This window comes from Parasteatoda tepidariorum, chromosome 6, assembly GCF_043381705.1.
Source record: "Parasteatoda tepidariorum isolate YZ-2023 chromosome 6, CAS_Ptep_4.0, whole genome shotgun sequence".
Taxonomy (NCBI): domain Eukaryota; kingdom Metazoa; phylum Arthropoda; class Arachnida; order Araneae; family Theridiidae; genus Parasteatoda; species Parasteatoda tepidariorum.
Window position 1 is genome coordinate 51,847,809 of NC_092209.1, and position 23,431 is coordinate 51,871,239.

At 29.2% G+C, this 23,431-nt stretch overlaps 1 protein-coding gene and 2 long non-coding RNA genes across 3 annotated transcripts in view; 1 reads left to right on the forward strand and 2 right to left on the reverse strand.

The window, feature by feature from the left end:
- Positions 1–9,761: 9,761 nt before the first annotated feature.
- LOC139425761 (uncharacterized) lies at positions 9,762–12,835 on the reverse strand. The gene is made up of 3 exons (XR_011636907.1): positions 12,802–12,835; positions 11,541–11,613; positions 9,762–10,118 (listed from the first exon to the last, which is right to left on the reverse strand). It is a non-coding gene; the product is annotated as an uncharacterized lncRNA (long non-coding RNA).
- A 1,165-nt stretch (positions 12,836–14,000) lies between these two features.
- On the forward strand, positions 14,001–14,719 carry LOC122272483 (uncharacterized). The gene is made up of 2 exons (XR_006227050.1): positions 14,001–14,325; positions 14,409–14,719. It is a non-coding gene; the product is annotated as an uncharacterized lncRNA (long non-coding RNA).
- A 7,177-nt stretch (positions 14,720–21,896) lies between these two features.
- LOC107446956 (uncharacterized) overlaps positions 21,897–23,431 on the reverse strand; it is a 15,864-nt gene continuing 14,329 nt past the window's right edge. The window contains exons 7-8 of the mRNA XM_043056231.2: positions 23,274–23,376; positions 21,897–22,024 (exon numbers count right to left, since the gene is read on the reverse strand). Of these exons, the coding sequence (XP_042912165.2) occupies positions 21,897–22,024; positions 23,274–23,376 (231 nt within the window). The remainder of the gene's footprint in view (positions 22,025–23,273; positions 23,377–23,431) is intronic.

The following is a 23,431-nucleotide window of genomic DNA, read 5'->3' on the forward strand; positions in this document are numbered from 1 at the left end:
CGGCATTTTCTGCGAGCCTAACTTCAAGCCACAAATAAACAAACAAAGTGTTCGCCAGATTTTATTGCATTATAAAGAAAAGTAATTGATATTCGATTTTTGATTAATAATTGATTTATGTGGATAGTGGCATAGAATTTAGCATTGCGTCATGGTAAATGTTATTCCTACTAAGTGGAAGTAGTTGTGTTTTTTTTTATATTATACCCAATTATAAAATTCAATTATCCAAAGATAATTGTAGTATGCAAAATATAAATTTTAATAAATATCTGTGATTTTTTATAATTTTATTTAATGATAGTCGTAGAATGTTTGAATTTTAAAGAATATAAATTTTTACGTAATCTCAAAGTATTTTATTTTACATGACAAAATACAAAATTTGAGTTAAATTAAAATTTAAATATACGACTTTTTTAAAATTCGATTACTCAGGAACTATTGCACCGATTTCGTTCAAATGTTGTATTTTGCTATGAGAAATTAGATACTTTAAAATGATGCATAAAATTGTATACCTTACAATTCAAATAATTTTTGCCTATTACTAAATAAAATAATAAAAAACTAATAAATACTTACTAAAATTTATTTTTTGCATGAATTTATGTTTGGATAAATGAATTTTATAATTGATTGTATAATTCTCGAGATATGGCGAAATACGCAAAAAGTAAAAGTATCATTAGGGGGTTCAAGCTTTGGAACGTTCTTTTGATCAAACTAAGGGGGACTACATACCCAAGTAGCACAGAAACATCGATCTATACCGTGGCCGTTCCTATCAATATTTTGAAAGCGGAGGAATATAGATACTGTGAGCAAGTTATTGAATGAATTCCGTCAATGAAACTTTAAAAGTATTTTTCTTAAAACACTCTATATTAAATATATTTTAGCTCCAAAGTTCAAAATAATTGTTAGAAAGATAAAAATAAGTAAAATTTCTTTATACTTGCTCACATTAGTGGCAATCTGGCATATATGCCAGATTGCGACTACGCCCTATATTTTTGGGGTCAAAAATCCGAATCCGTCGAAAAAAAGTTATATTTAGAGGAAGTACGTTTTTGTATATGATTTCGTAACTTAAAATATCATCTGTACTAATTAATTGGGTACTTGCACTTTAAGAAGACGCTGACATCATTGGTCTCATACCCACATATGTGACCAATGATGTCAGCGTCAGCTAGTCTTTATCAGCAAAATAGCTTATTGAAGTTGAGCTAAGTTTTTCTACATAAGATAGAATGTTAATAAACGGTAAGTTAATTAACAATAATTTAATTAAATACAGAGCAGCATCGCACATCAAATTTGGTGAAATATAATTCGCGATCGCAACGAACTATAGGGGGCGTTGTTGTATGAGACGCATACCTGCGATTTCTATATGAACCGTCATTCAGTTACTCTGGAGACGTCGTTAATGTAGCGTGTAGCATTGCAACGTTCCTTCTTTAATGTGGCTTATTAAATTTAAAAAAGAAAAATGCTTGATCTTCTTTCTTGTACAACCGAAAACAAAATGGTATCTCTTTTTATTAGAGAAGGAATATCCAAAACACATCGGAAAAATATTTGTACATTAACAGAAAAAAATATGTATATTCTTATAAGAGTTAAAACCTAATGCCCGAGAAATAGTATTACTAAATTTAATGATATAACATGAAAGGCCCATTTAAACTTTACATTCTATAGTTTTAAGAATCATATTAGTTCAAAAATTAAAATGAACAAAAAGTATACATAAGCCTCATAATTTTATGAAATTTAATTTTGTAAACAACGTTTTTTGACAACAATTTTTATCAAAAAATTTCAAGTTTCAATAAAAATCATTATTTAGAAACTAAGAAACGTAAAATAAAGAATGCTGACGAAACAAAAAAAAAAAAAAAAAACAATTCTTTTTTGTCGCCATTTTTAGTGCTACGAATATTCGTCTTTGGGATTTGCCAAAAACAAAACAAGATGCAATTTTATTTTTTCAGGAGGGAAATATTTTACCGAAAAAACGAAAATGTACCAATTCCCACAACATAAAACTTTATCTTGGCAAACGTACGTTTTGGAAATGTTATTTCATTTGGAATCTTATTCATCAGAGTTCATATGGCGATATGATTGTTTTGAATCTATGCTAAACTCTATATCGGCTCATTTTCCACCGAAATCCAATTAACTATTTTGATTTTAAATAAAGTGTTTTATTTTATGAACTGTCGCAAAAATTTTAAGTGTAGATTGGCGGCACTTAAAAACCGCCAAATCTGTAGCGGCGGTGGCGTTAATACGTCGTAAGTACCGAATTTTTATTCCATACTTTTCTGAATCATATTATTTCAAACATTGGAATATACAAGAAGTATACATAAACACATAATGTTATACCATTTAATTTTTCAAAAGTATTTTGAGAACAATTTTTATCAAAAAATTATAAACTAAAAAACGGAAAATAAAGAATTCTTAGGATAAAAAAAACGATTTTAAGAATTATTAACATTGAAATAAAAACTTTCATATTGTTTCTTTTTTTATTATTCTTATAGTTCTTAATCAGACGTAAAAAACCATTCTGTAGAGAACCATCATCAAATGAAAAAAAAATATTTACAAGCAAATTTTTTATTGTAAAAATCATTGCACTTACCTGATTTATGATTCCCGGAGAATTCCAAAATGATAAGTTCCTTGTTTGAAAACTTTATTCTCAAATAATAGATACATAGTTTATACCTTCATTACTTTTAGATAACATACTACACAGCAAAATTTTATAATTGATATGAATTTGAATATGTAGCTAAAAACAGAATAGCTGAATTCTAGTTGAACTTATTCTTTCAAAATTAAAAAAAACTTACCAAGAAAACGATTTAAATTAATTAAGAATCAGCACAAATGGCACTATTTCAAGTAACTTGGATAATTTTTTATTGTTGTTTTCCGAATTATATGGATACAGAAATATATACTATTCTATAACGAAGAAGAATATGCTATAACTATTACAATTCTGTATGTTCTGAATTCATATTTATTCACTGGAATGACGAAAGCAATGTTGACTTCACTTTAATTCGTAATGAATTGAAGACAGAAGAAATGCATTTTACCTTAATACACACATCTGTAACAGTATCCGAAATCGGAAGTCATCAGTTGCAAGTTTGTTGATAATAGAAATTAAAAATTATTGAGGAATTTTTCTTCAAATGTTTGGCGTGTTCTGTTCCTGAAAGATTTACTAATATTCTGGAGATTTTTTTCAAGTTCTTCGGCCTTTTCCTTAGGGAAATTTTGTTTCTTATTTGCTGCTAAAAAATGGCGTCTGATTCAGTCAATGACTTTGATGGCAGAAAATGTGATTGTATTAAGTTAATGTCCGATATTTACAGGCTCCCGCTAGACGGCGTACTCGAGCGTTGCGATCGCGAATTCTTTCTCGTCTACTTCTTTTATTTTTAAACTTAGAGTTATTATTTATGTATGAATTTTATTGTAACCGTGATCTATTTCTGCCTCATGCATCTGGCAACTTCGATGCATTATTAGTTTGTTTAGTTTTGTGCCTGTTTTTGTGACAAGTCTCTGCGTAAATATAGAGTGAAAGAATTGAAATTTTTGAGAAAGAATGTTTGTAAAATAATTTAGAATGCATCATTTAAGATAATTAATGCTTGACGGGCTTGACTTTCTTGAAATAGAATGGAAAGAGCAGTTGCTAACGTAAACAAATGCCACATTTCAACAACCAATCAGGATCGAGATACCCACACTACGTCACTTGCAGGCATCCATTAGCATATTTGTGATCACCTCCTCGAATCATTAAAATTGAGTTCTCATCACTAATTAAAAAGTTATTCTGGGTAAGGCTCCTATGCTATGAGAGCTGAACTCTCCGCCATTATGGAGCAGACAAGCTCGCAAGTTACGTTATATTAGTATTAGTATGAGAGTTTGAAGGCTACTTGGATGCCTAAAATTATTCATATGAGTGGTTGTGCGGCAGTAAATTGTACAAACAGTTCAAAAAAAGGCTTTTGAATGCTCAGATTTCCTCCAAATTTGAAAAGAAAGAAGAAATGGATTGCAGACAATACAACTGTCAGTCTTGAAGTGGAGCTCTCTAATGTGAGGTAAATATTCATTAATATATAACTTATTAGATTTATTTACTTATGTATGTAGTATATAAACTATATTAAGTTGTTAGAATTTGTTTTTGAATTCTAATTCAGGGTAGTCCGCTTTTTAGGCGCACTGTACCTAAACGTTTGTGTAAGATTTCGATCATTACGTAAACATTATGAAAAAAAGGTTACGTAAATATTTGTAAAATAAAATTATGTAACAAACTGTTCTATGAGGAAAGAACGAATCATTGGACAAAACGCGTTTCTTACTCAAACAGATATGCGTGTTTGTTTGTTACCCAACTAATTATTTTTCTTTTTATCAGAATAATATATAAACAACAACGTTTCATTTTCAACAGCGCAAAAATCGTAAAGAGTTTCAAAAAAAAAAAAAAAAAAAATTAGGACATATTTTTGAACAATATAATACACATATTTACTTTTAAAAAGGGCAAACGACAAATTTAAACTATCTAGTTTGCTCTGTTTAAATATAATTGAAGCAAATTTGATCGCAAAAAATAACAAAATATTTTTAATTTCAGAATTATTTAGCTAGAACAGTATAATTTAATGGAGTTCTGAACAAATCCTAATCATTTGAGATTAATGTATAAAAATGTTTTATAGTACAGTTGCATTAAAAAATAACCAGCTTTAACCCTTTTGAAGGCCGTGGTAAGTATACTTACCACCACGTTTTACCACTTTTAATTAAGGTTTCCATTTTTCAATAACTTCAGCTTTCTTGAAGTGAGTTTGAATAAAATTGGTAACCATTTGTCACTTTTAAAAAACGTATAAAAGTTATAAAATACATAATTCCTTTTGAAGCTCGCAGCCATCTTATATATTACCATCTTATAAATAGGTTATCTTATATATTTACCACCAAAAAAATGGCATTTTTATAAACTAAATGAGTTCTTTTTTTTAATATCAATTACTGTTCTTAAAACAATTTCAATTCCAAAAATACTTTAATTTACCTTTACTAGAAATAAAGGGCCCTTTAAAGGGTTAATCAATATTCCCTATTTTACTTAACTCAGTAAAATAGTAATCTACTTTATTTTATCAACAATGAAGAAGGATTCAATAATTTCGAAACAAAAACACGCTTATTATTTTTGCACAAAAGCCATTTAATTGATGATCCCTCAATTAATAATTTAAAAATTATGTCATAAGATTAGTGTATTATTGATTGGAATCAATAATTTTACAACTGGTGTCTAAAAGTTAAGCATAACGCATGTTTCTGGTGTAAAAATTTGGACACCAGTGTATAAAATTTTCTCCTACAAGATTTGTTACATCATTTTTTTAAGAAATAAATTAAGTGTATGATACCTGAATTCATCATCATGAAATTTTGAGAATGTAAAATATAAAATTACTTAATTTTCAAAAAATTTTAAACAAGGAATCTTGCAGGGAAGGACATATACGTTAACTATGTTTATAAATTAGTGAACGATCCCTAACTTTGAATTATCGGATTTTGCACTTTTTACTAATTGTTAATTAAAATAAAAAAGATGGATTAAAAGTCTAAACCTTTCTATTCTTTAATCGATTATTATGGAATGTACTGAACACACGCAAAAATCGGAACAAATACTTTTTTTTAATAGGAAAATCAGGGCAACTACGAACATTTGATAATGCTATATCAAACTGTTCCTAATGCTACTTTCTTAGCTTAATGTTTGAAAAATAAAAACTGTTTATGGCATAAACCTAAAAGAAAACAAAGAAAAAATTAACAGTTCCTATTAATATATCTCGAAGAAAAAAAAATAGTTTCAACTAACAACTTTTGAAAGAGACCTTTTTTTTTAGAGGCTGGAAAGAGGCTCATAGAGCCTTGTAGGTGGTTATGGTATAGCTCGTTCACCAGCAAGAGTTGGCACTTGGCCCCGCCTTCATCATGTGGTATGCGTGAATTTTTGGGAAAAGGTTGTGAGCAATGCAGCAATCCTGAACAAGGCTGCTATTTGGCGATCGTATGGCAAAAATATTTATTTCGCGAACTTTATCTGCATTTTTTTTAACATTAAGTATTTCATAAATTTGATGATATTTTGTGCCATTTTTAATGATATTTCTCTCTTTTGAGTGAATAATTTACCATTTTTGAGATACTTTGCTGAAAAAAAAACAGTTTTTAAATTTAAAATATATTTAATTAGCTAGAAAAACCAAAACGGAGTAAGTGACTGAAAAAAAAGTAAGTGTTTGTGTTTTGCTCGCATTAAGGGTTGTCTCAATTTCAAGCGAGGAGATGTTTCTCTCCTTACTCCCGCTCTGAAATGTACTCTGTGTCTGAGGAGGTGGAGATGAGTGCCAACTCCTGGTGAACGAAATATACCCTAAATCTTTCGTTTAAAATGATTTTGAGCTTTTTATAGCCAATATTTAATTTCTAAGGTTGTGTATAAAATGTGTTGACACTTTCTCTTTCTTAGTACTGAGAGTTTTAAAAATAAAGCGCGAATAAATCTTTTGAAGAAAAAAAGGAAGATAAATATGTGAGATCAAGATGCCTAGTAATTTTCTATATTTCCGGCCACAGCTATTAACTATTGGAATCAGAAAGGATCGAGTACACGGCTGTGGGCAGGTGTTATTGTTATTAAAGTCCTAAATGAAATATTTCTAATCGCTAAAAAAAAAAATATTTAATAAATGTTCAGTGAAGTTTACTATTTTAAATGATTTTCGAATTTTATCATGTACCTTTTATATTAAAAAAAAAACTTTCGCTAAATTTAAACAAATAAACTTTTTCATGTCAATTTAGATTTCAGAATTTTTAACATTTAATTTTATTTTTAAATAGTTGTAACTTTAGAACTATTTTACTTTGCTAAATTTTGTGCTGCTTAATCTAGTTTTTAATGGCCTTTTATGAACCATGCAACACGCCTAAATTATTTTAAATAACTTTAAAATAGAAATTTTTCAGAAAAAAAAAAGAGTTTATATCTTGAGTGCCAAATTTTAAAAATTATATTCTTATAGGACCTTTGTTCTTAAATTATCGCAGCATGCGAAATTTATTGCATGATTTATCACTATAAGACTAGAAAATATTTTTCTTCATGATGCCGCAGTAATACCAGTTTGAAATTTGCACAAACACTGACAAAAAGGTCTCAAGAATATAGTACAGAAGATTAAAAATTTCGATTATTTTAGAAATAACGGTCTCCAACCTCTAGGTAGATTTTCAGCAGTAACCATGAAAATTCTCAGTTGTTTTACAACAAAATATAGTTTTGCAAATTTAAAACGTTATGACGACTAAACATTTAAATTAGAACGATAATAAACAAGTTTGATGATTTTTAGGGTATTTGTCGATTTTAAGAAGAGCGTGCTGATGGCTGCTTTTCCGATTTGTCGCAAATACAAACATCAGTTCCTATTATTACCGATAAAATTTTAATAAATTGATTTATTGTCAAACAATAGATATTTAACAATACAATGATCAATTTGAAATTTTTTTTTCTTACTATGGTTGCTTTGTCAAATGTAGGCATTCAAAATATATTTTTATAGAAAAAAAAGGTAATAAAATGTTTTTTGGTGTTATGCAATCACAAAAGTGTTGAAATCGAGTAACAAGGATGATCCATGTGATAAAAAAATTTAAAGTGATAAAAAAAATTAAAGTGATTAAGAAAATTAAAGTGATATAATTTTTTTTTCTTAAAATATCCAAGTAATTTGCAAACTAGTTGGATAATTTTTTAATTACCTATTAGGCACTCGTTCGAAGTAAAAATAAGATCTTTATTGTTGCAACAACTTTTTATAAGCTTAAATTAGCATGTTTACTTTTCGCTCTCAAATGACGCTTAGATTCGCTTAAGTGCCACTTTTGTACCCTTAAATTCGCATCTAAACCATTAAGCATTTTTTAACAAACTTATTGCAAAACCTCTCGTTATAACGAATTTGTTAGTTTTGTTATCGATAAATAATTTGAAATAAAAAAATTGTTATAAAAGATAAATTTAATATAAAAATTTTTTATTAATAAAAAATTAAATATGATTATTTCTTCTGCGGGAAAAAGGTTTTTTTATAAACTTTCCTGAACGTGTTGTAAGGACATTCTTACACATTATCTGAACCTAAATTCGAGAGAATTTCCTCAAACATTCAATGTTTTTTTTTAAACAACCTTATATAACAAAAACTCTTCTCCACTCATTAGTGTTTTTCAAACAACCTTGTTAATAAACTTTCCTTATAACAGACAAGCTCGGTTTGTCACCGAGAATTTAAATTAAAATAATTTGTTAAAGTAATTCTGAAGTTTGATTATTTGTTCTGCTTTCCTGAAACTTACAACATTTTTTGAAGAGTCTCCTAAATTAGCCTAAACTTTTTCAGAGACTTTTATCAATCATTAAAGAAGCTTTAATACAAAAATTCTCGTTATAACGAGCAAGTTATATTTGTTACTGATGAATAATTTGGAATGAGAAAAAATTTGTTATAGGAATAAAATGTGAAATTTTTTTGTTGATAAAAATAAACTTTATGAGAATGGTTGGAAAAAACTTTAAAAAAAAGTTCAGGAAAAGTTTAGGTAATATGCAGGAGAGTTTCTAAAAATTTTGCATGGTTCCGGAAAGTTCCTGAAAAACTTTTTTCTCGAAGAACAAATAATCAAATTTGATTTTAGGTTAAAAAATATTTTTTATCAAATTTAATCTTATAAAATTTTTCTTCATTTCGAATTATTTTTAGTTTACAAAGCTAACTTGTTCTTTATAACGGGGAGAGTTCAGGAAAGTCTGAAATTCTTTTTTCCCACTGAAAAAATGCCCCACAAATTTCCTACTGAAATCTAATTTTGTTCTTTTTTTCTACTGAACTATTCTTTTTCCCCGCTGAACCCCTGTAGTAGTAGCTAACTGAATGATAAAAAAATAACACCACATTTTCCTCTAAAATAAACAAACTCTTGTTGGAATATAGATTTCATCTACACTTTAATCTGCCATAATGAAAATTGTACTTATTCCATTAAGAACCTCGTTCCAAACGGGATCAGGATACGCCAAACTAACATTCAAGGAAGTTTGACGTCAGGAGGGATTCATTACGATCGAATAAAATTCAGTGAAGTTGGTAATAAAGCGCCAAGTCTGGATCTTACGACTAATTGTTCTTTATGAACAAGAAACTATTTTAAGATGATCGAAAAAAGTGAAATTTGAAGTGAAAAGTATTCAAAAATTTATTAAAGTAAAACAAAATTCAACCATCACAAAGATCTCCTACCTATAGTATTTCATTTCATACAAAATTTATTCATTCTATTTTACGCCAATCCATCCATTTTCAAGAACTCTTGTCTCACTCCGTTCTAAAACTTAATTTCGTAGTTCCGAGAAGCTTCCTCGATTTGGTATCCTCCCTTTCTTACTTTTCTGCTGTCACTGAGCGTTGAAATTGTACACTCTTTACTTTCATGCTTTACTTAATTGAAATCTTAAAATTCAATATATTCAACTTTATCTTTCTTTTCCATTAAAGCAACACATAAAGATAGCAATAATTAACTTTCCCAGCACCCATGTTTAGAAAAAATGATCTCCCTTATTCCCTTTAATAATTTTTACAAAGCTCGCAAAATAAGCAAAGTTATAGCATGCATCTTCACTGAATTGCATGTAAATATATTTTGACTTTAAGTTTGAAATATTTCAAAGTTTGATGAGAAGAATTTGTTGTGAAGGATAAATGCGTTTATAAATTCATCGAAGGCTTTTTTATCGTTTCTATATTTCTGTTCCTCTTTCGTTTTTCTTTGTAATTCTTGACAGGATAGCTCATGATAAGGATGGTTGTTTCTAAGAAATCAAATGCAGCAACCAATGATACTCCAAGCCAAATTCCAATATAGCCACCAATATAGCTGAAAATTTCTACGCTCTAAAATAAAAAAATGACATTAGTTAGCTTTGTAAGTTGATTAGGCATATTGAATTTCATTCAAATGTAAAATTTATAATAATATATTTATTATTTTATGAACTATTATTGTTTTTAATTATGTCATATGTTTAAATATCATATTCGTAATTGTATAAAATGTGGGGGTTCGTAACTACACAAGCTGTAAAACATTCCAATTTGGTTAAAATTTTTTGTTAACAAACTTAAGCATATTAAAAAAAAAAGAAAAAAAAAGACGTGATTAATAATCGCTTAGGAATGACTTGAAAAATACATGCCTAAGATGCTATTTCACAATTCTTAACTTATCCCTTTCTCTTCTTCTATTAGTTTCGAAGTTACAAATTATGATTTTAAGTACATATTGATAAGTACAATTGATGAAAATACTGATGAAAATATTGATAAAAATACTATTAATATAATATGTTTTATTTTAACAAATATCTACACAAATTTTTAGAATTTCTACTATTTTTAATGCACATATTAATACAAAAAATTGGCATTGTTTTACACGGAATGCCATTTTAACAATATTTTATTTTCAAAGGAGCTGAATTAAAAGATCTAGTTAAGTTTATAATTCTACACACAAACAAGTATGAGATAAATAAATTAAATATTTAGCTAATACCGAATATTAGACCAATAAGTAAATTTGCACCCATTTCTAATTTGTTTGTATCATAGCGCAGAAATTTTTTTAAGAAGCAATTACTAAAACTCGCAGAATTGGCAAACATTCTATTTATGTGCCAATAGATGGAATACCAAGCATTCACAAATTTTAATGGCTTAATCTTACAACATCTGGATTTTTACTGATGTACTTGGTGCTTTTTGAAAGCTACGGTAAACTTAAATGTCTATAGTGTGCCGAAATAAGAGTTTAAATCCATTTTCAGCTTTGAAACCACGAGTTTTATCATTTAAATTTATATTTAAATGATACAAATCGCGGCATTAGACTGTCAATATTAAAAACGTATCTTATGAGAGTCGCATTATATTGTAAGCTGCTTTTTTAATTATTACTCTTAATTTTGTTACATTGAATAAACCTGTTACTTATCATCAGTTAGTTGTTTCAGTTTTTTATTCGCTTATTAAAATTAAACAAACACATTTTGAGAGACTTTTCTCCTTAAACGAAATTTACTTAAGTAAAATTTATTACCTCAAACTTTGGGTTATATCTATATGCATATAAAATTCATTACCTTAAACTTAGGATTATATCTATATGTATGTAAAATTTATTACCTCAAGCTTAGGATTATATCTATATGTATATAAAATTTATTACCTCAAACTTAGGATTATATCTACTATGCGCATATAGAATTTATTACCTCAAACTTAGAATTATATCTATATGCATATAAAATTTATTACCTCAAATTTAGGGCTATATGTATATGTTGTTGTTTCCATCCCATTCATTCTTATCTCAATATCAATGCTTTGACTAAAATAAAAATATTTTGATCCATTCAGAAATTATATAATTCAAGTACAAAAATCATTTTGTGTAATTTATTGAAAATTTCCATAAATTATCGATATTACTTAAGATACAAAAGTATTATGCTTCTTTTTCAACCTCATATTGCTATACTCAATTTAAACTGTTATTTTCCGCTTTTTGTGTTTAATTTTATAATTTTAATAAAATTTATTAATTTGTAAGTTTTTTAAAAATACTTAAAAATTTATTTATATATCTGCAAGTTAAAACTAAATAAAAAGTTTTGCAAAAGATAAAATATTTTTTTTAAATAGTTTAAATTGAAACAAAGGCAAGTTTTAAGGACAATTATTGTTTGAAGATATACAACTCATCCATAAAAAAAAAACTAACATTCGCTTCTGAGAAAAGAACGTGTAACATCATCTCGATTTACAAAACTTGTTTCTAAAGCACTGTTAGATATAAAAAATTTACCGTTAAGGTGCATAAAATTCTGATGGCTTTAACGACTATACCACCAAAACACTTTATTAGTTGCCGACAAAAACAGTTTCTTTCCAGAAAAACTACGTTACATGTTCACGAACCATGTAGTACAATTCATACGACAAAATTTCGACTATGATATAAAAAGTTATTCATGGTGAACTGTCATTTTTCTGCACATCTGTCCCTTAAAAGATTATTTTCTGTCCTTTGAAAAAAACTATAATGTTCCAAATACCATTAAGAAAGAAAAGTTAGGTAAAAAAATATTTTAAAGAAAGATTTCTAGAAGATAAGTATTTTTACTCGGTTTACTTAAGTTTTCAAAAGGTTTTGCGAAAAAAAATACACTTTCACAAAAATTAGTTCAACGTATAAAAACAACATTGATAACTTGTACCAGAAGGCCCGGAAGGTTACAGCTATCTTAATCATCAAGCAAACTGCATTTTATATTACAAATTCAGTTAATGTTAAACTATCTTATCAAGTTGTAAAGTTTACAGTGGCTTAGAGACAGAGTTAAGAAAAATTTGCAGAGTAAAGGTGATGTAAAATTTCCATAACTGCAACGTCTATTAAGCATATAACTGTAACTCTAATCGAAATTATACTAACATTACATTTTATTCTTTTTCTAAAAAATTTCATTTCTGACCTTCAGTATTATGACTTTTTATATTTATATAAATTACTTACTCAGGTGCTTTTTCCAGAGAGCATTCAGGCTGAAAAGGAAAAGTTTTATTGTTAAAAGGGCACTCTTCAGCTGAATAATCATATAAAACATAATAACAGTTATTAATCAGTAATACTTGTCATTAGGATATTTCGAAGCTAAGCGTCAATCGGGGTAAGATTAACACTCACGGAATACATCAATCATTCAATCGTAAGGCATCGTTTTCTATTATAAAATGATGGAAATTATTGCCCAAAGATTTCCAACATAAACATGTTGGTTGAGCATCATATCGTAAAATATCATCTTCCAACATGAAATCGTGGAAGTTTGTTTGCCCATCAAAATCCATTATGACATGATGAGAATTGTTGGATGTTGGTTACCATCAAATGAAGTTGGGCCAACATGAAACCAACATAAAGCATCAAAATATCTTGATGGTCCCATTAAGAATTTTGTCTTGGGTCCCATAGTTAGCCTGATGGCAAGGGTACTCTAAAGCATGATTTGTTTGCAACTGTGAATATATTTTACGTCAGCACTGTGGTCAGTGAGTGGCAAGTGCAAAATTCATGTCGACTAGCTTTCACTGGGAATCAAATCCGGGTCATCTCCTTGTGAGGCGAGATCCCTATTCTCTGAGCCACCATGGCTAATCGAACATTGTATAAAACAGAGAATAAAATAAAATTAGTAAGCTCTGCCTCTTACCGGTGTTCTCCAATCACCGAAGATTGCTATGAAACCTTATATGGTTTCCTTTGTAAACCATGCCCACTTCGCTCGCTAAGTTAAACCCATTTAAAATGTAAAATGCTATCGTAAAATTTAAAGAATATAAGTCAACTATTAAAATCTTTAAATTTAATTCCTCTTTAAAGAATACAAAATTTTTGTTAATAATAAGTTATTGAAATTAAAATAAAAAATTGAAATAAATGTCAGGCAATTAAAAAAAAACGTACGGAAACAAAACAATAACTATGCTTTTAAAAACTAATGACTATAAAATATTCACAACTTTGATAAAAACACAGCTATAAATTTTAGAACTTTGAGCTCTAACTGTAAAGCTGTCATATTACTTAATCATTTTGAAGTTAAAAGAATAACTGTGATTAAAATTATTATTGTTGATCCTGCATAGGTATGTCCAGCATAGTAGTTAATATTAAACAATTCGCTGTAAATCTTTTAATTCCTCTCGACTTATGGCCTGTTTACACGATTCAAGTTTTACGTTCAAGAAGCGTTCAAGATTGATTGATATTGATGGAAATCTGTTTTCATCGATGTTGTACCGTGTAAACGATTCGTTCAAGATCTTGGATCCACTTCTTGAATGTAGTAGCGCATGTTCTACAAGACATTCAATTTTTTCTTCTCCCAGCCAATCATCTTTTAGAATTTTGTGATGTCATAGGAAAACGTCATGAATAGCGGGAGGTATTTGATTTTTACGCATTCGCCGTTTTTTTTACTTTCTACGGGTCCTGTTCAATCGTTTTAAAAAATTTTCATCTGGTGTGTGCTTTTTCGTAAGTATTTATTTGTATTTTAAATTCATATTTCCTCCCTTAATTCTTACTTTTTTAATAAAAATGCCATTATTTGTACCTAGATATTTATAGAATGGAGTGGACTCAGGATCAAGTTTTTAAATTAATAGAAGAATACCGGGAAAGACCCCAATTATGGAATAGCAAATTCCCGGAGTATTCTGATAAAAATCTGCGCCAAAGGCATCTAGAAGAGTTGTCTTTCCTATTCGAAACTGATATAGAGACCATAAGAAATAAAATTTATGGGTTGAGAACTCAGTATCTTAGTGAACAGAAAAAGGTGTTAGATTCTCTAACAAGTGGAAGTGGTAATAAGTTGAATACTTTAATAATAAGAACTTATAATTTTTGCATAAATTTTTAATTCCGTGGCCTTCTTTTCTTTTAGTCTCTTATACATTTCTATATTTTTTTTCTAAAACCTCCATAAAAAGAATTTAAGTATAAAATATCCATAGTAAAATAAAGAATTGAAAAGTTCATAAATATTGACTGAGATTAAATCTGTCAGAATATTACTGAAAAAATTCATATATAATTAAAATTAGGGAATGTATTAGTATAGTAAGGGATGATAGAAAATCTATTTCGAGTTTCGGTATATGCGTGTATCTCTACCATTTGATGCCCTGGTCAGTAAGAAAACAATTAATATGAGCTTCTATATTTATTAATAAACTTAACAATGAAACAAATAATAATTAGACTGAAACAAAACAAAAATATATAAGAAATAGGAGCTTTCAAGAAATGCTCCTTCAGGCATGAGTGCATCGAGAACAACTGACAAAAAAAAATAATTTGATTGGCGACGAATTGACGCCGCCAAAAAGAATTAATTCGTAACAAGGGATGTATGATTCATTTTATTGATGATGTCAATATCTGTAAATCTAGATTCTTTCAAGGGAGAAGAGTGGGACAAAGTCCCCCTCAACTTTTGAGAGAGAAATTATCCCTTTTTTGGTATCTTAAAGAAATTTGCAGAGTTAGTGCTACTCTATAAAACCTATATCATATGAAGATTGTTTATTATTGTCACTTTTTGTTTAAAAATACTTCATTTTAAATCTTAAGTACACTTTTATTATAATTTCAATAACTCAATGAAATTAAGTAATTTCGAAAAATGGTTTTGGTATTATGGTATATATTTATAGGTCAAGTTAACCTAGGTTCTACAAGTTTTATTTAAAATGTTTGTTTGAAAGTTTGCATGAAAGTTTGTTTGTCCATTCGGACAAAATTTTTAAGGGCTACGGGATCAGATACTTCCAATTCCTTCATCAAGGCATAGTATGCCCCACAGGCTTTCCTCCTTTCGGGAGTTTTCCAGTCTTTTATCCAAGTTGATCTCTTTTTGTTTTTTTGTTTCAAAAGAGAAACCGCCGATAAAGTTAAAATTGACGAAGACAAAACAATAACATCATCAACATCCATGGTTCAAAAGCTTCGCTTTGGCCAAAAACTCAAAACTGCAATCTCTGTGCTGTCACTGTCAACAAAACGAAACGAAAAATAAACAGTCACGCATGCGCAGGTTTATACCTCTGGCCAATCAGCGAGATTGCAGATCTTTTATCGTGTCAACGATTCATACGAGTTCTTGAAGCAGAAATATCAACTCAAGATCTCGAACGGTCTTGAATGGATATTCTTGAATCGTGTAAACAGGCCTTTATGCCTTAAATTTGGTTCAATTTTTGTTGTTCACGTGAGAAAAGAGTTTTCATTCAGAGAAATTGTAAACATGCACGTTTTTGCTTTTATGCTTGTGATAGTTCACGTGCTTGATATTTTAATTCTTTGTATCGGTGGTCAGCGGTATCAAATAAAAAAATAAACAGCGGTTTATTTGAAATTATTATTGTTATTAAAAAGAACCGCCTACTTTTCATCAGTCATCTTTAAAATTTTTATTAGAAAATCTTGTAACACATCTTAAAATAAATTTTTGATACGCAATGTCTAGAAAAATAAATATGACTATCAACTCGACTATTTTAAGCTACACTCAAAGTTTTATTTTCTATTTTTTCACGCAAAACCATAGAATTATTTTTTTTTATTTAAAGATTGTATTATTTTATACTTTTTCGTTTCAGGATTCGTCAAGTCTTTTTCTTAATAAAAAATAACTCCATTATTTCACATCTTTTTCTCAAAATTCAGTATAAACAGTAAACCTCGATATGAGGTCAGGTGTGTTTGTATCGTGTATACATTAGTTGAAAACAGTTTGTATAAATCTCTTATCTACTCAATTATTAAAAGAGAATTTTTAATATTGGAAAAGAAATCAAATTATCAATTAAATAACAGTATTAATTTAATTAGGGTGGAAAAAATTATGACATGGTTAAAAAATGACATGGTTATGATAGGAATAGAAAACAAATTTTTTGTTGCATTAGTACATGATCTTACCCAATCGGGGTGGGGGGATTTGAAATCTATAATCAGTTTTGCTCAAAAAGCGGCAGATTTCTGTCAAAATGATATTTTTATTTTATTTTATTTTTTGTCTGAATTAACAGGTTTACTAAGAACATATATGTTTACATTTGTACCTGTACACTTGTCTACTCCTTATTGCCTTCTTCCAACCACTCCCTATGTAGCAGAGAAGTGTGGACATTTATTATTCACTCGAGTGAATTTCAAAATTCCTGGTTAGTCTAATATATTATTAAAATGCATAACTGCGACTTGTAGAAAGAAACCAACTGCTGGTTTAAAATGAAAATCACGAAAATACTTGAGATTCATTCAAAAATTTGATGCAACAGAAAAAAAAATCGTTCCCCAGTGTAATTAATAGTACTTCCTTAAGATTCGGAGAGGAAAGTTAGTGGCAAAAAATCTATTAAAACAGTATCGATATTAGGTATATGGTATCTATTAAAAACAGCACGACTTACCATTACACCAGTAATAGTAATTGCCTACTGCTGTTTCAAAACATCAGTAGCGTCAATAATAGTAAGCTGATTTTTTAACCTTCCGCTAAAATAATTATTACCTATTTTCTGCTAATTTTGTTTTTTCGTGTATTACATATTTTGCGTTATTTTAATTACCATTGTTTTCGAATTATTTGGCTTTATAGAAACGCGTTATAAAAACACAATTACAAAACAAAATAAACACGTGATTTCAGTTAATTTCAGGAATAATAAATAATACGGTAACGTTGCCGTGACAGACATGCTATTTGCGTTGGTCACAGAGCTTGTAAGAAATAATAATTCATTAAAAACCGAGCAAAAAAATCTTAAACAGTTAAATTTATGACAGTGGCTAATACTAAACTAATTCAAAAATTTCGTTTTCAAACATCTTGGAACATATTAACGGAAATTTTAAAGCAATTTTTAGGATTTGGGGCTAAAATTGCACCTAGCACTCAATGCTCAAATTTGAGAAATCTAGCACAAATCGTTTTAAAACTGCAAGAAATTCAACATGGTGTTTCGAAGAAGAGAACGAGTGTAAAAAAAAAAAAAAAAATTATATCCCCAAATTCTCAAGCAATCATTGCTTAATACCAGGTATTTTGCAGTCACTGAGTACAAAATATCATATACAATAAACAGAACCTTTCTTCAAAATATATCTCAATCATTTCCAAAAACGTTAAAATAAATTTTATTATCATTGAAGTATCTAAATTGAAAGACATTTTTCCTCCCTTATTAATTTTTTCATGAACTGAGTTGGATTTGAAACCATCCATCTTGCCTTCAGGTTCCAATAAGGCACACTAGTTCAAAAACATACTTTACTTTATATACAGGGTGCTCTGTAATGACTTCCCTAAAAATGTTTTTTTAAAATCTAAATCGAAAATGGAAAAAAATATGCTCATTGGTGGGCACAAATTAATATTAAAGCAAAAGAAAATATTAAAAAGCTATCGAAATCTGACAAATGCAGAAGGGCATAGGTTTAACACATCGAAATAGGTTTGACAGTGGTTTGAAACTTAAAGGTGTTTCATGAAATCATCTTTCAACTAATATGGTGAAAGTCAACTTACCCGTATGTACTTTTCAGTCACTTCTCTTGTAACTTCATAACTCTCTTCACTAGCAAAACAAAATAGAAAAATAAATTCTTTGCTCATATTAGCTAAATCATTTTATAACACCTCAATTGCTGGTTTATTCACTTTTGTCGGCAGCAAATAACAACATAACTAATTGTATGAGTATTTTATTAATTTTAAGAAGAATTTACACATATATTTATCTGTACTTTTACCAAAAGAGAAAAGAATATCATAGCACATCGTTGTGATTGCTTTTTTATAACCGTTGTTTAACAGTCGAGCCAATTTTTTTGTTTACGACTACTAATGCTCAACTCCATAGCCTTGTAATATTGAACCAATCCAGAAGACAAGGAAACTCCTGTTCAGTGACCCGACACCATTTACTACACTACTTCGGTCTGCGGGGATCAAACCCATGACCTCTTGGAGATGGGCCAAGTGCTCTAACAACCAGGTTATCCCGGCCTAAAGTGGGTGATCCCAAATGGGATCGACCCTACGACCTAGAGGATATGAGTAGGGTGCCTTAACCACTACGCCATTAGAGCCTAGACTGTGTTTGTCTAAAAAAAGATGTGGAAAATGGAAATAAATAATTCGAAAATGGAAATACATAATTTTTAGCTCTTCATTATTGCTGAAAAATACAAGTAAAACTTTTTTTTTATGGATAACTCAAATAAATTTTTTAACATATGATTGAACTGACAAATAGTTATTTCGTGGTAAGTCACTGATCTTAGAAATAAGGAATTAAAGAATTTTATTGAAATTATTTTAAAATTCAAATCAAATGCACGGACCAGGTAGGAAAATTTGCAGAGTCAATTTGCATCATAATCTTCATAGATTCAAATTTGTTTGCGACTTTAACACAATCAATATTTTTTATTAGTTATTAGAGTACTATTAGAGTTTATTCTTAGAGAAATAACGCTTAATCTAACATGTTTGCAGTAAAATTAGCACATATAATACGCATAAAAATCTTAAAATTATCACCACAGACACGTTGCTTTATTATTTTTATACACTTCAATACCTGCAAGTGACGTAGTGTGGATATCTAGATCCTGATTGGTTGTTGAAACGTGGCATTTGCTTACGTTAGCAACTGTTCTTTCTATTCTATTTCGAGTACGTCAAATTTGTCAAGTATGAATTCACTTAAGTGATAAATTTTAAATTTTTTCACAAGGATTTATATTTGCTATATATTTCAAGCAATCGAATAATTATGAATAATTATTCATCTAAATTGCCAGGTACACAAATCAAAAATATATCATAATTAACATAGAATTTATAAACAAATAATAAATCTAAGTTAAGTATAAAACGTAGATGAGAACGAACTACATTTTAACAAATTCGATTTGTGATATGGTTCTGTATTTAATTAACTTCACGTTAATTAGCGTTCTAAATTATGAGGAGAAACTTAGCTCAGCTTTTATACGCCATCTTGTTTATAAGCAATCAGCATGTACTGACGTCATAAGTTACACGTATTCGTGTTCTTTTTATTTTCGATGGGCATATAGCATTCTAAATTATGAGGAGAAACTTAGCTCAGCTTTTATACGCCATCTTGTTTATAAACAATCAGCATGTGCCGACGTCATAGGTTACACGTATTCGTGTTCTTTTTATTTTCGATGGGCATATAGCGTTCTAAATTATGAGGAGAAACTTAGCTCAGCTTTTATACGCCATCTTGTTTATAAACAATCAGCATGTGCTGACGTCATAGGTTACACGTATTCGTGTTCTTTTTATTTTCGATGGGCATATAGCGTTCTAAATTATGAGGAGAAACTTAGCTCAGCTTTTATACGCCATCTTGTTTATAAACAATCAGCATGCGCTGACGTCATAGGTTACCCGTATTCGTGTTCTTTTTATTTTCGATGGGCATATACCCAGTTGCACATTAAGCGCAATTTTTATTGCTTTAAGTGCTGATACTAACCTTGAAGAAGAATGGAGAAATAAATAAGTCAAAGTTATAAGAAACGGCCTTAATAAAGCCCTCTTCATCAGAAAATTAATTACTATACTTACTAACATGCTGGCTTGCAATTTTGTTTTTCGCATTCTGCAATTACACTCTTTGGCACTTCCACTGCAGATTCTGCAAAATTAATTATAGTTAAACAAAAATCAGACTCCATCTTTCACTGCAATTAAATTTATTTTGAAAAGACAAATATGAGTTAAAGAAACTAAAAACAATGATATTGTCTACTAGAGGAATAGATTTTATCTATTTTGTCCTCAATTCAAGTGTTTAAAAAAATTAATGATTTGATTGAGGTGAATATATTTTGAATGAATATCAAAACTGGATTGAGCCAAGAAAAATAGTTCTAAATGATATAGTATTTCTCTCCTAAAATTCAAATGTGTAATCACATGATTGTGTCTAATCACGTGGTTGTGCATGGCTTTATAATGTTATAGCTTTATAGCTTGGGTATGTAATACGCTGAATCAATTTTCGTAAGACTTAATTGAATACCTGCAGGTAACGTCATGCTGGTGGGGCGAAACTGATTGGTTGACTCACCCGTGACGTCGTTGCCGCTTCCAATTATGTGGCAGTTGATTAGTCATGAAGGTAAACGACAAGAAACTTGAAAAACTTAAGATATTTTACGCTTATCGAATACAACACACGGCCAGTATGCATTAAAATAATAATGATATTTTACATTAGTTCACTTTTTTAAACCAAAAAGTAAGCATACGAAAGTATAGCATGTTGATCATATAATTTCAAATGTCAGTTTTTACAAATTTTAAGTGCAATTCGGAATTTTCAGGGCAAGAGTGGAATATATCAACCGATTTTTTAAATTTTAGTCTAAAGTTTCGGTACTTATGAGCTATTTCGTTGGCAATTTTCGCCACCACTGTCCTTTAAGTAATTTTGGTATCTTCCAAATTTATTTTTTACATAGTAATTGATCATAAAACAATATGCAAAATCAAATATAACTCATTGAAAGCAAAAAGTGAGAAAATATTTAAATTTAAATCACATCCAATTTTATTTTCAAATAACGTGAAAATGGTAAACGGGATAATAGGTAAGTACTTAATTTTTTTCTTTTTACAAGAGGCATTTTTCCCCGCCATAGCGTTTGGTAAATTAAAACTTTTTTTCAGCCCACCCTAATAAGTGGTTCTTCAAAAATGTAAAGTAAGCTATCGAAGATAAGAAGCAATTTCAGAAACTAAATGAAACTAGTGTTTCAAATTAAGAGGATTTTGATTATTTCTAAATAACTCCAAAAAATAAACGAAATTATGCAAGATACAAGCAAAGCAATTATTCAACGTTTAAATTGCACACGCATGCTCATGCATAATAACCTTTAAAGTAGGATGAGAAAAAGAGGTTGTAGAATCGAACAGATAAATATGTTAATAAAAGGTTTGATCCCCATTTATTTAATTTTCGACTTTATATTTGTTTCAAACAATAATTTCAGACAAGAAATGAGATGGCTTTTGACTTTCCTGTAGCAGTTGGTCCCACACGATCTTCAACTACGTTTTCAGCTCCAAAATGAAATTGCGATTTAAAATTGTCCTCTTTTGAACACAACTGTCTGACTTCATATAAATTTAGAGAACTTTATATAACACATGTGGCACGCATTATGGTACTGAATTAAAGCTAGCTGAAACCCTGAAGAGGAAAGTACGTATTTCCAAGACATCATCTCTATATCTTTTTCTAGTTATAGTACCTCTTTCCAAAATCTAGTGAGGTGCGCTTGCACCTAAGAACAGTGTTTAAATTTCCATAGTATAATATAGTATATTTTAATATATAGTACACATTAACTCTATATAGTATATTTAAACTTTCATTTCTAATCGATCAAGAAACTGCTTGCTTTCTTTCAAACATTTGTAATTTATCGTTAAAGCTGCAACGTTTAAAATTCTCTTATGCTTTTCAACCCAAAAGCTTTTGATTACAAGTAAAGTAAAACACAAAACGTTAATAAATAATTAAAAAGATATTTCTTGAGTGGAATTATTTTTGGAAAAACAAATTTATTGTTTAGCGTCGGTTAAGGCTTTTGTTTCACTTAAATAGTTCCAAAGGTATGATCAAATATTCAAAATGGCAAAATTCCTTTTAGGGTCTCAAACTTCAGATCACATTCTTGACTTGGGACAATATATTCAAGATTGCGAGTTCCTTCGATAGTTTGACGAATCCGTCGATAGTCCGAATTTGACGAAAAAGAGATTTGTTTAATGGGGTAAAAAACTTCGTCTGCACAATTTATTTGATTAATTAGGTTGACACCTAAAATCCTTAACGTTATAAATTAGTACAAGATAGTTCAACCATTAGACCAAAAGTTTTTATGTTGTTCCATTATTTTTCTACATTTTACATCCTTTGTGAAACTTGTTATGTGTCGATATAGACCTATACGGATTTCAGTGATGCTCATACACTTTGTGTTTTCATTTCAAGAAAAAAGTCTGTGACAGAATTGAGGTCTGAAATTCATTGAAACCTGGCGAAATATTGATATGCTACTGCCCTCCAAGTATTGCTTAATGATGAGCAACACTGTATATTTCCTATCAAAAAAAATTTTTGCGGGTAGTTTGGTTGTAATTAGAAGTTACTTTATTTCAATGGGGCACATTTTTTCTCTCCTTTTTACTTATTCGATATTTTTTTACTGTCCAGCTGGAGCAGGGAGTGGGTTCTTATAAGTATGTGCTGGAATATCTACTTACTAAATATACATGCTTGATTCACATATTCGTAATGACATTTATGAATAAATTATTCTCTTTGATAGGCTTTAGAAAATAGAAGTGTTTGCTGTACCTGTACTACTACACGTTCTTTCATTTCTAGGAAAATTATAGTAGCTAGAAACACAGCCCCGAAACTGAATACTGATGTTCTTCTGGCATTCCTCAAAGCATTCCTAAAATTTAATATATATATATATATATATATATATATATAGTTCAAAATGTAGA